At 36.7% G+C, this 13,822-nt stretch overlaps 1 protein-coding gene across 1 annotated transcript; it reads left to right on the top strand.

Moving 5' to 3' along the window:
• Nucleotides 1–3,836: 3,836 nt before the first annotated feature.
• On the top strand, nucleotides 3,837–13,488 carry LOC141605485 (ethylene-insensitive protein 2.1-like). Its single transcript, XM_074424279.1, has 8 exons — nucleotides 3,837–4,159; nucleotides 4,271–4,668; nucleotides 7,970–8,056; nucleotides 8,185–8,295; nucleotides 8,385–8,597; nucleotides 9,064–9,249; nucleotides 9,338–12,046; nucleotides 12,908–13,488. The coding sequence occupies exons 2-8, from the start codon at nucleotides 4,417–4,419 to the stop codon at nucleotides 13,262–13,264; spliced, it is 3,915 nt and encodes a 1,304-aa protein (XP_074280380.1). The 5' UTR covers nucleotides 3,837–4,159; nucleotides 4,271–4,416; the 3' UTR covers nucleotides 13,265–13,488.
• Nucleotides 13,489–13,822: the final 334 nt, after the last annotated feature.

Below are 13,822 nucleotides of genomic sequence, written 5' to 3' on the forward strand. Positions count from 1 at the left end.
GTCTTTTGTTATTGCTAATGTCATATTTAGTTATACATAATACGAAGTTTATTTTTCAAATGTCATATGTATTTCTCCTACTAATTTTAAAGTTATTTCTCTCACAATACACTTCAACTTCTATCGATAATTTTTTATTATATTATTTACATTCATTTATCATTATATAAAACTATATTAATCAAAATTTAAATAAGATATTCACAAATTATTGATAAGTAAAAAGTTCGATATCTATTTTTCAAGGAGTATTAAAAGATAAAGAAAGTTGCTGCTAATTTGCAAATCGAAATATCATATTATGACAAATGAGTAAATGTTTTGAAAAACTTTATTGTGCGATTGTTTTACAATTTAAAGTAAAAATGGTACCACGAGTAATAAAATAGATTTGAATGAGGCTTGAGGTAAATTAGATACACTTATTATAGAAATAGTATAAGGTTATGATTCAAATTATCAGATACATTAAAAAAAAGTCATGAAAAACACATAAAAGGGTAAGTGTAGTCTTTCCCTAATATAGTGAAGACCGTTTCTCTCAAACTTTTCTTCTGACAAATTTACATGCATAAAAAACGGTACTATTCAATTATATGGAGCAAACTAATTATTGTTGACGCTATATATATTTTTTTTTTTTGTAAATTGAGCACATCATCAGTATAATTTAGGGAGAGATACAAATTGGGAAGGGTGAGACATATTCGTCATGCATAATACAATGCTTTAACCACCTTTAGGCAAAAATATAAAAATAAATGAAAAATTTAAACCTTAAAGGCGGTTACGTACTTGTCAACTCTTCTATACTTCTCTACCGTCTTAATATTCTCATGAAGTTTATGACATTTATTTCATATTAATAAAAAAAATGATTATACAGCTTCGTACAATGTGTGATTTATAACTTTTAGCTAACTTATTTGAACTTGCTTAATTTATATATTTTAAGTGAAAAATATTAATTATAAATATGATATAGATAAAGTTTCATCTTTAATTTCCTCAGAGAAAAAAAAAATTCAATTTTTATTGTCTTATAATATACTCCGTACTAATTAAAGATCATAATGTAAAACAGTAAATTACACCACAATCTACTATTTCAATATATCGATGATCAACACTCAAAACAACACATTTGTTATTTAAATAGTGCAAAAACTCTCAAAATGCTAAAAAAATGTTCAATTTGTCGTTATCAAACAAAACCTAAGTTTCTGCATTTTTTTTTATGTTCAACTTAAGCTTTACGGGATGTTAAAATGATGAAGTTCATAAAGTAACGATTAGGTTTCTGTTAGTTAGATGGACTTTTCAAGAGAGAGATGAAAGCTTTGCATGTTAGACCGTTTTATGTGTGTCGAAGGGATTAAGTAGTGGGCTAAAGGTTGTTTCGAGTGGGAATGAGGTTCATTGCTACGAGTTGGTTGACTAAAGTTTTTCCTTACTAAATCTAGAAAGGGGATAATAATTATGAGATAATAAAATTTGAATAAAAAAAAAGACAATAAAAATGAGATGGAGATAGTAAGATTTAATTATGCAATATGAAATAAATAACAAAGTTCGTGTATATATACAATATTCAAACTTATTCAGTTTACAAACATAGTACCTAAACAATTTGTTTGAGTATCTGGAATTGAGGTAGGGGAGAGGACGAGAAAACGACTAGGAAAGGAAAAAGAGAGAGATAAAAGGGAAGATTGCTTCTTAAACTTTTCTTTGTTGAAGGAGAAATAAATTGTCTTCGATAAGGGAGACGATGATCCATATTTTCATGAAGGTGAATATGATTTATGACTTCTTAGATGTAAAACGTGGCAGAAAGGTAGTGATAGTGGTAGTGGATTGAAGGTTGTTTCAAGTAGTAAGAACTAATCACAGTGACTGATGTTTTATTTTGCGCGTAAATTAGTAGGGTGGAGGGAGGGTGCATTTGTGGAGGGTGGTGAGTTCAACGAGGATAGTGATAATAAATAAGGTTATTTATCCGCAAAATATCGCTTGCATTAAAACATATAGGTAACATGAATAATAACAATAAACCTCAAAAGATCATACTGATAAATTTAATCTTAACCCCATCAATCCAAATTAAATTAAATATTAATTCTAAACATATTTTCTAGAGCAAGGGTTAGTTTCCATTGGATTGTGGATTTTTCTAGAAGTAAGGGTTTAGTTTTTCACTTGGTTGGATAAATTTGAGAGAAGTTTCGAAGACAAGGATTGATCTTTCAAGGGATGAGATCAGATTGTTTTAGATCACGTGTGTGAATAAGGAAGAAAAAGAGGGCTCTGCGTGAAGGTTTTTGTTTCAAATGAGAAGATGAGGGAAAAACTATTGTTATAGGGGGGTGTCATAAGCAGACCCAGCCATGTAGTATTGCGTTGGAATTTGGTTCACATTCAAAGTTACGTCTATAGTTTGACCGGGAGATATAACATTTAACTACCTGTAAATGTTTTTACGTAAATATCATTTGACCCAACAATGACTAAATTATGGGTGTTATTCTAAATAAGGATATTTGTTGCATTATTGAGTTGATTATGCAAAATAGATATTATTGTTTTCCTTGACCAATTGAAAAACAAACAAGTATTAATGAACAAAATCTAAAAACTACTCTCAGTCCCAAGTATCATATATATAAACTTCATATTGGTTTTATTTTCCTAAAAAAATAACAACATTGTCGAGAGTAAGAGTTAGTTTCTATTGGATGGTGGATTTTTCTAGAAGTAGGGGTTTAGTTTAGTTTTTCACTTGATTGGATAAATATGAGATAAGTTTCGGAGACAATGATCGATCTTTCAAGGGATGAGATTGTTTTAGATCATGTGTGTGAATATGGAAGAAAAATCGGGGTCTGTGTGAAATATTTTGTTTCAAATGAGAAGATGGGGGCCAAGACTATTGCTATAGAGAGGGGGGTCATAAGCGACCTAGGCATGTAGTATTGCGTCGAATTTGGTTCACATTCAAACGTCTTCTATACTTTGACCGGAGATATAACATTCTAACTACCTCTAAATGTTTTTACATAATTACAATTTGATCCAAAGAATGATTAAATTATGGTTGTTATTCGAAAGAAGGAGATTTGTTGCATCATTAACTTGATTATGCAAAGTAGATATTATTGTTTTCCTTGACCAATTGAAAAACAAACAGGTATTAACGAACAACTTTTAAAACTATCAGTCCAAGTATCATATATAAAAACTTCATATTGGTTTTATTTTCCTAAAAAAAGTATTTTATTAATCAAACACTCTTTTATTCTTATTTCAATATTATGTTAACGAGAATTATTTGTTGGTCATGCGGCATACATAAAATCTTAGACATGAACAATGTACTATATGTCTATATTCCATTTTATTATGAAATTTATCACATATTATTTTAATATCCGTGCAACGCACGGGCAAGAAAACTAGTTATACACTATGCCCAACCAATTATTACTATCAATAAACAATGAAAATTAACCGGAACAAGGCCGCTCACCAAATTGATAAAATTATACAATATTAATATACATGGTTTTTAGGTTATTACGCATATCCGACGATTTACCACTATCAACAAAAATAGCGGCCCCGAATCCCTTAACCCAAAAATAAATCAATTAACACCCCATTATATGAGGTATACAAGAATTGGGGTCCAAATCCCAAGACCCAATTAGTATTTAGAAAATTCACTAGAAAATGGGGGCGAGGGTATAAAATGTGAGAGAATGATAAAACCCGGAAATCAAGTGGCAAGTCAACACTACTACCCAGTAACCTCTCTTCATTTCATTTCTTTTCTCTTCAACACACTTTCTGCTCACTCTATCACCTTTACCATCACTTGACGCCTTTTTCCCTCTCTCTCCCTCTTCTTTTTTCTTTTTCATTATTTATCCATTATTTTATTATATTATCCTCCATTGCTAAAACACCTCACCTCACATCAACTCCATTTCCTCTCTTTTTCACTCCTTTTCTAACCCTTATCACTTGTAACCGTGTATGTATTAGCGTGGCAAGGCAATCTCTTAGGGTTTGGATTTGGTTCTGCTTCTAGTAATTCATTTGCTGGATAATATGTATGTCAATCAAGATTCTAATTTCGATCACTTTTCGCCCCAATTTGGTATGATTTCGTTATATCTTGATCATATGTTTATCGGTTCAGTCGATTTCAATGTAATTTGATGTTGAATCTGTTTTTTTATTAGATTTTCTTTTAATTGTGTTGAGGTAGATGGTTGATCGTGTTGGCCACAGCTGGAAATGTGATTTGCTCAAGAGTTGTGATCACAAATCATTCGTCTTGTGTTTTGTTTAATCTATTTTTGGAGACTTTACCTTAGTAGTAATTTCTCGGGTTCTGTGATTTTCGGTTACGAAATGGAGCAGACAAATCCTTCTAGTCCAAGTAACACGAATTCAATGGCGAAAGGGTTGTTTCCTGCAGTGGCGCCGGTGGTTTTGATTTTGATTGGATATATTGACCCTGGAAAGTGGGCTACTTGTTTTGATGTTGGTGCTCGTTTTGGTGGTGATCTTCTGCTCTTTGCTCTCGCTTTTAACTTTGTTGCTGTCTTGTGTCACTATTTATCCGCTCGGATTACTGTCGTCACTGGTCGCAATTTAACGCAGGTATGAAACTTATGTCGAATTATATTAGTCGTTGTGTTTCTCGACTGTCATGTTTTTTGTTTGCGAGATAATATGCGAACTAGCTGATAATCAAAATGTGTTGTGGGTCTGAGTTTGTGGGATTTTAAGCTTGTGCTATCATTTGAACAAATCTAAATGGCTTAAAAAGACTAACTTTAATTTGTTGCAGCTGTTGTCCTTTTCTTTTCCACTTATGTTCCACCAACAGTCTTGTGAAATTTTAGATAAACCTGGCTTGAGCCACACTCATAAGGAGGGTTGATAATACCCTTCATAAGTCAGACCAAACTTGATTACGAAACGAATAGGTAATGGGAGAAATAACTCCCTCATCCTTTATAGCGTGGGACGCTCACATCCAACTATTTGAGCAACAGGTCAACAACAACTAGACTTGTCACGGGTCAACTGTATTTTGAGTTTGAGGATACATGTTTAATCATGTCGGGCTAGGTTAAAAATACATGTCTATTAACGCCTTTCTAAGAGTTGTTCACTTGCTTTGTTTTTTTTCCAATATAAATGTATAATTACCGTTAAGTTCTTAATTGCGGTGACTTAATATATGCTCAAATTCTCAGTTACGAGGAGCACTATTCGTCTTAAGCTTAGGACGGGTCAAATACATACCAAATCACATGGCAAGTTGCCTAGGAAATGCCAAAAAGTTGTCTTTATTACCACCATGTGGTAATATTTGACCCGTCTTAAGCTTAAGACGGATAGTGCTCGTTTTAAGCCAGACTTACGGCCTTTGTGCCCTTATAGTACCCACCATTCTCTTCTCTCACCCAATTCTCACCCATCTCAAACAAACTAATTACCCCAGTGCCTCAATGGCTCCCGCAAATTGCGGGGTAGGGGGGTCGGATGTACGCAGCCTTACCCTTGTGTTAGCAACACAAAGAGGCTGTTTCCGAATTACCCAAGATGAAAATTGCGTTGAGAACTGCATTGAAGGACCGCTACTTCACAAAAGAAAGAATTGCATCCACTTTAGTGAGCCATTTTGATTTATTCCATTATAATCCATAACCAAAGAGTAATGAGTCTTTGGCTCCATTGGAAATATGGGAAAATCTCAAACAAACTAATTCTGTCTAAAATATCCTCAAAATCATCATAACCCACCGGAGGTCCCAATCATCACTGAATCAGCCGAAAACTTCCGGAACCCTACTCCACAGCAGCGCAACCCAGCCCAGCCGAACTACTACCAACCCAACCCAAAACCAAGGGTTGTTAAGGGGAGGGGGTGGATTTTCGTGGGTTAGGGTGGGTGTGGTGGTGTGAGTTTTCGAAGGTGAATGATGTTTTTAGGTGAAAGCATGGATTAAAATCGCGGTATCGGTCGTCATCAGGTAACGGTGTCGCGGAATCGTCCTGAACTCGGTTGTCGCGCTCTGAGTCATAGTCATCGAGGTGATATTTATTTACAAGTTTCTGTAGATATTTTGTCATCTATGACCATCTCAGATAAAGTTAACATTATATCTATTTAGAATAAATAATTTGACCAATGTTATACCATTTTGAAAAAAAAATTATTGCAAAATTTGGCGGGTGCAAGTTAACTAGTCAATCTAAGGTTGATCGCGGACCGAGTTGACCGGTACACGTTATAAATTGGTCGTCTCGGCCGATATTTTCCTATTTTTAATTAACCCGATACATCTTGGGATATCTTGTATCGGCTGCCTCTGATGTTGATACATCTCATTGGTACATCTCGCGCGATGCAATACGTCTCGGTTAAACCACGGGTGAAAGGGATTGGGCTTCAGTATTGGAGGGGTGGGGGCGTTTTCGAGGGTTGTTGAGGGCGTTTTAGTTGAAGGGGAAGGAGGTTGTGGTGGTGGAGCAGACGTGCGTGGAGGGAAAAGATAGTGAGGGGGTAATGTTCCTGGGTGTTAGGAGAGAGTGAGTGATTAGGCGGTATTCTTGTACTTCCATACCCAACCATATGGCCAAATAAAGAAATAACAAAAGGTGACTAAGCCCATAAGGAAATAAGTAACATTAGTTAGAATAGGAGGGAGTACTAACATTAATGTACATCATTTGGTCATTATTGATATTAACTTGAAACATAGGGCATACCAAGTCTCCTACTTCTATTAAAGTGAGAAGTTCTTGCCAACCTTGGTAATATAATTTAAACTGGAATTAAAATATAACTTATTAAAGTGAGAAGTTCTTGTTTAGGAGCAACACAACATTAAACCCTTAAAGATTAGGTGTGTCCTAAAATGGAATACTCCCTCCGATCCAGACAGATGGTAACACTTACCTAAAACGGACGATCCGGACAAATGGTAACATACCTTATTTGGCATAAAAAATGACTAACTTACCCTTATACCCACTCACCCATCCACAATTACACATTTCATTTCATGTGGCCTCAACCAAACATTCCAACTTTACCCCTAATTTTTCCACCTTTTCTTAAATAACCCAATTCTCCCTATGTTACCATCTGTCTGGATCGGAGGGAGTATCATTTTAACATGTCAATGCCTTGGTAATAAATTTAAAATAAAAACAGAAAATAGTACTTAAGAAAATAAATTATATAAAAAAACAATTAAAAATAAATGAACTTAATTAAGTATAAGAAAATAAAATGGAATTAAAATTAAACTTAATTTAATTTTAGATGGTAACTCATCATTGGCCCACCGGGTTAACCCTAAGTCCCTAATCTTAACCCATTTTGGTCCACAGTTCTTGGGTTATTTTAGGTTAGATCCTTTTCGGGCCAAATACGTGTCAAAAACAGGCAGGTCCCGGGTTTTCTTTTTAATCTGGTCAATTTATAACAGGTTTAGCAACATGTGTCGTTTAGGATCTCGCATTTGTCGAGGTAAGAGAAAAGAGGGGGGGAATGTGTTAGAAACACAGAGACCCTTTCCGAAATGACCCAAAGTCAAGTGATTATTGCTTTGTTAGAGGACTCCTACTTAAAAACTTGCATCACCTTGTTACTTCGTATTGTCATCAATACTTTATTGTTCCTGCCAATCGTTATCTTGTGCATGTTTTCAATTTTATGTAGTTATGTTGTTATGGTACGTGTAATAGTTCATATTCAAGGTTATCATATAAGAAGAAATTAAGTTTAAAAGCCATAATATGAATGGTTCAGGATTTTTGGATCTTCCGCAAAGCAGAAAAAGTCTGAATCAGTTTTTCCATAAGCATTGTTCTTTGATGTTCTTATCCTTGGATTATTATGTGTTTGGCATTAATATTTACGCTCGTCTTCCATGTCGTGAAGATTTGCACTCAGGAGTATGATAGAGTCACCTGTTTTCTTCTGGGGGCTCAAGCAGAGATCTCTGTGATTTCCTTAGATCTCAGTATGGTAAGTGATCAAGTGGCTCATTGTTCTAGTCTTATATAAAATATACTGGTTCTACATAAGTTACATAATTTGAATTGTATTTCTCTGTTCATTGTTTATGCAACACAGTGCTGTGTTTTCTCTTGTAGGTTCTTGGTATCGCCCTTGGAGTCAACATGCTCTTTGGTCTGGATTTGTTCACCGGTATCCTTTTGACAGCAATAAATTCAATGCTGTATCCACTTTTTTCATCCCTCTTAGTAAGATTTCCTACTTCTGTGTTTGTCTTATCTTGAACTTCATATCTTATTTCGATAACAATTTTATCAATTTTTTTTTATCTCCGTAGGAAAGCTCCAAGGCAAAATTCTTCGTTGTATGCTTGGCTGGATTTACAATTGTCTGCTATGTGTTTGGAATACTATCAAGTCTACCGGAATTTACATCTTCTTCCAATAGTCTTGCATTCAAGTTGAGTGGCGAGAGTGTTTTTGCCTTGATGGGTCTTCTTGGATCGAATGTCATGCCTCACAATTTTTATCTCCATTCTTCTATTGTACAGGTAATTCACAAATTTTAACGTCTTTTATGGGAGGAAATTTGTTTAGGGTGTCAAAGTTGCATTTCTTTACGTTTATGCTCTTATGAAAATGATATGTGCAATTATACATTGCGGTTTGGAATGCTGGTACTGGCCCTAGTATGCTCAAATGTAACTTTTTATGAGTTTGATTAGAATTTGAGTGATTCAAAAAATTGTAGCACCTTTCCTGTTTGCTTAGAAAATTGTATTCCATAGAAAACAAGTGCAAGTTATAGACAAAAAGAGAGAGTGAATTTCGTTCACATTGATTTCTTCTCTCACACTAAGCAGCTCTCCCTATCCAAAGACATTTTTTTTACATGTCCCAGCTCAATACATCTTATGCTCAATAATTGTAATTGAAGTGTTTGGTCTTTTGCATTATAAGTTATAACACGTATTTTTATTATATTTTCTTTTGCATAATAACATTACTCTTTTGCAGCGATATCAAGGGCTAGCCAGTATGTCAAAGAGCGCATGGTCTCAAGATAATTTTATTCTCAACTTCGCCATATCCAGTGGCATATTTCTGGTGAATTATGTACTTATGAATTCTGCTGCAAATGGTTTTTACAGTACAGGTGTTGGTTTGGTATCTTTTCAAGACACAATTTCTCTACTTGAACAGGTTTTTTGCTGACTTGGGATTTAACTTGTGCTTTTCCCCTCTATACAGCACATGCATACTAATTCAGTTCCATTTCTGTTATTGACAGGCATACAAGCATTCCGTAATACCAATTGGGTTATTTGTTGTGTTGTTTTTAGCCAATCAAATTGTGGCATCAAGCTGGGAATTTTGTGGTGAAGGGGCCCAAAGTGGGGAAAAAATGCTGCATGATTTCTTTAACATGGATCTTCCTGAGTGGCTCCATCGTGCTACTGTTAGAATTTTTGCTGTTGTTATTGCGCTTTTCTGTTTGTGGCACTCTGGAGCTGAAGGGATGTACCATTTGCTGATTTGCACGCAAGTTGTGGTGGCTCTTCTGCTTCCATCTTCAGTGATACCACTTTTCAGAATAGCATCTTGCAGAACTATCATGGGTCTGCACAAGATTTCTCCAGTTCTTGAGTTTGTAGTCCTCTTAATATTCATGGGAATGCTTGGTTTGGAGCTTACTTTTGTCGTAGAGATGATTTTTGGGGAGAGTGATTGGGTGGGTAACTTGCGTTGGAGTATTGATAATGGTACCTCTATATCATATATCTTGCTTCTTGTTACCGTTTTTATTTCATTCTTTATCATGCTTTGGCTGGCTGCCACGGCTCTGAAATCTTCAACTACTAGACTGGATTCTCAGCCTTGGAATTCAGATTTTCAGCAAGTTGCTCCTGAATCATGCCCTGAAATGGAGAACAATGATTTCATTGAGACTAGTTTTCCTGAAGAGGAACTCATTAATATTAATATGAAGCAAGAATTTACATCGCAGGAGGAAACTTCCCTGAGCCGTAATGCCATCATACCAACTGCTAAATATGATGTTAATTTGCCGGACACAATTATGGATACTGTTGCTGAGCCTTATGTGAGTAATAACTTCGAAGTGCCTGCCAACTCATCTATATCTCAACCCGAGCCAGAGAAATCATCAACCTCTTTTAATTCTGTGGCGGTCTCTAGCCTGGAAACCGAGGTTTCTGAGGGTTCTTTTCTAAAGTCAAGTCCTGTGGTAAACAAGCAGGCTTTTGACGATTTAAAAACCTTGAGAAATGAGGGTGACTTACCAGTGGAGAAAGAAGATGATGGGAACACCTGGGAACGTGAGGAATCATTTAAAGATGTTTATAGATTTGGTCCATCTACCACCTCAGATGGCCCGGGATCATTTAGAAGTCTGAGTGGAAAAAGTGATGACGGGGGATCTAGTACTGGTAGTCTTTCAAGACTTTCAGGATTAGGCCGTGCAGCGAGACGACAGTTGGCTGTGGTCCTTGATGAATTTTGGGGACAGCTGTACGATTTTCATGGTCAATTAACTCAAGAAGCAAAGGCCAAGAATTTAGATAGGCTTTTTAGTGGTGATTCAAAGCCATTCCAGTCCTTGCCAAATTCAGATTCTGTAGGAAAGGACTTTGGAATGCAGGCTCAACCTGTGGGTGGCAGAGTAGCTGAAAATCTGATGAATTCAAGCTTATATGACAACCCTAGTCAGCAGAAGTTGAAAAACAGTATAGAATCAGCATATAGGGCTCAAAAAGGATCTACTTCAATATGGTCAAATCAGAGGCATTCATTAGACATCTATGGTCAGAGTTCTAATCTTGGTTCTCTTGATGCAGGGGAGAGGCGATATCAGAGTTTACGCCTCCCGCCATCTTCTCAGAGCTCGGAATATCAGCCAGCAACTGTACATGGTTATCAATTGGCATCTTATGCTAATCGTGCGGCCAAGGAAAGGTCCGATTATGCATTTGGTCAACAAGAATACCCGTCTCAAATGTCACCATCCTTGCTACCTAACTCCTATAGAGAATCATTTGGTTTTGCATTAGGGCAGCAATTGGTAAATGAACAGCCCTTTCAGAATCTTGCAGTGCCAAGAAATAGTGTCCTGAAATCTGATAATTCTGGTTATGACCTTTCTGCTGGACCAATCGGAAGGATGACTAACCCAAATAATGTCAAACAATATCACAGCTTGCCTGATATTTCTGGACTTTCTGTACCTCTCCGAAATTCCTACTTGCCCGATAGGAATATGCAGTTTGACAGTCCTAACACGTCTATGGGTTTTAGAGCAACCGTTGGTCGGACAGCTTATGAGCGATCGCCAGTTTGCAGCACTGGGTCAAGGCCTGTTGGACCCCTTGCATTTGATGAACTTTCTCCTTCTATGGCATACTGTGATGCTATTTCACTCAGCTCAAGCTCAGGGGCACGTTCTCTTTGGTACAAACAGCCTTTTGAACAGTTTGGCTTGGCTAATGACACCAACAATCTTGGACCTCAGGTTGTACGGAATAGGAGTACTCCTATGACTCAAGAGCTTCCATTTGCAGAGATGGAGAGCAAATTGCTTCAATCATTGAGGCATTGCATTTTGAAGTTGCTGAAATTGGAAGGTTCCGAATGGTTATTTAGGGAAAATGATGGTGTTGATGAAGATCTCATTGACCGCGTGGCTACAAGAGAGAGGTTCGTTTTCGAGGTAGAGTCTCGAGATTCTAAACAACCTGATCAGTTATGTGCTTCTCAGTATTCACATACTGAGAGGAAGTTTGGTTCTACTTCTGCGGGTAATGAGGCAGCTTCCACGCAACTGATATCTTCAGTTCCCCATTGTGGAGAGGGCTGTGTTTGGAAATTAGATCTGATTGCAAGCTTTGGTGTGTGGTGTATTCATCGGGTCCTGGAGCTCTCTCTTATGGAAAGTCGGCCAGAGCTCTGGGGAAAGTATACTTACGTGCTAAACCGTCTTCAGGTAATTCATCAGTATGAATCCTCTTTTCCTTGATCTTCTGCGTTCTGTCTATGTGTTGGGTAGTATCTGTTTAAAAAATGTTTCAATAGGCAGAATTATGACTATACAACAGCACTAATATTAACCCACCGCAAATTTCGGGGTAGGAGTGGGGGGGGGGGGGGCTGTCGGATGTACGCAGTCTTACTCTTGCGTTAGCAACACAAAGAGACTGTTTCCGAATGACCCTAGAAATTGCTTTGAGAATTGCATTGAAGGGCTGGTACTTCATAAGAGAAAGATTTGCAACCACTTTAGTGAACCATTTTGCTTTTTTCCATCATAATCCAAAACCAAAGGGTAATGAGTCTTTGGCTCCATTGGAAAATTAGGAAAACTTTCATGACTATCTTCTAGCGAATTATTATCTGTTATGAACTTGCTTTACGACCCACTTAGGTTGATAATTACCTGTTGGCTGGCAAGCTGTACTTAATGAGGTGTTGGGTTGGAGGTTAAGCTTTGATTAAAACAATCTGATTGGCGGAAATTGATCTTTTGCTATTCATGGTTTCTGTCAGAGTTGCAGATTTGTGTTGAGTAAAATACATTTTCTTTTTTATGCAAACTATGCTTGTATTTGTTGAGAACTCTGTATTTAAGATAATCCTTGCTCATAGTTGCGTAAAATCTTAGAAACTTGTATAAGACGGCTTCATATGTGAGACCAACACATTGACCTTATAATTAAATGAGGATTGAGGAAGTTTAAGGATTTGGGTTGTTATCACGCATGTGAGACAGTCATAATAAACTCACTGACATATGAGCGGAACAGCAACTCGAAATGATCTCTATACTAATTGATCGTCTAAATGCCAGGGTGTAATTGATTTGGCTTTTTTCAAACCTCGGACTCCAATGTCCCCGTGTTTCTGCCTCCAAGTACCAGCATCATACCAGAAGCGATCAAGCTCCCCTGTCTTTAATGGTATGTTGCCTCCCGCTGTAAGGCCAGCCAAGGGAAAAGTCACAACCGCATCAATGATATTAGAAGTAATTAAGGATGTGGAGATTGCAATTTCTTGTCGGAAAGGTAGGTCCGGAACTGCAGCAGGTGATGTGGCGTTTCCCAAGGGGAAAGAGAATCTGGCATCTGTCCTAAAGCGATATAAACGTCGTTTGTCGAATAGATCAGTTGGGCCTAGCGATGGTGGTCTGAATTCAAGAAAGCCGTAACTCTTAAACATCATCTGGGTCAGCATGGTTTGTTGATCAGTGGGTAGATTTGGAGCAGTTCATTTTTGGAAGAAAGTAAATTATTTTGATCATGGGGTATGGTCTATGGTCTGTGGTCTCTGGGTTAGTTGTAATAATCGGAGGCTTTGCAATGTGTATCAGAAAATCTGGTAAGTAGTTTATCCTTTGGTTTCATTTTATACACCGGAATGACTTTGGGGGTGTATCTGACCACATCACAGTAGGAAGAATAGAGGGGGTGGTAGAGAGCATAGTAGTTATTTTTTTTTTTTATTTTTTTTTTTAAATAATCACTGTAGAATTTTATAAACCACAGTAAGTTTTTAATAAATCACAGGTGTTTTTTTAATAAACCACGAGTGCTTTTTTGATGAACCACAGTTGTTTTCTTTTATGTACACTTCTGAAACAAGTACTTGGGCATGATGCCATAACCTTCTTCATTTTGGTGGCGCCTGTTCTCTTTCGTGTTATAAATGTGGCTTATACAGTCTCAGACTCCGGTCTCATAATCTTCAAAACGTTCAGCTCCCAGTC

This window comes from Silene latifolia, chromosome 10 (genome assembly GCF_048544455.1).
Source record: "Silene latifolia isolate original U9 population chromosome 10, ASM4854445v1, whole genome shotgun sequence".
Lineage (NCBI taxonomy): Eukaryota > Viridiplantae > Streptophyta > Magnoliopsida > Caryophyllales > Caryophyllaceae > Silene > Silene latifolia.

Bases quoted from the DNA above. Each gene is read 5' to 3' on its own strand.
- LOC141605485 (XM_074424279.1), top strand. From the start codon at position 4,417: ATGGAGCAGACAAATCCTTCTAGTCCAAGTAACACGAATTCAATGGCG. The intron at 4,669-7,969 runs GTATGAAACTTA...CATGTCGTGAAG, and splicing joins CTGGTCGCAATTTAACGCAG to ATTTGCACTCAGGAGTATGA. The intron at 8,057-8,184 runs GTAAGTGATCAA...TTTCTCTTGTAG, and splicing joins TTTCCTTAGATCTCAGTATG to GTTCTTGGTATCGCCCTTGG.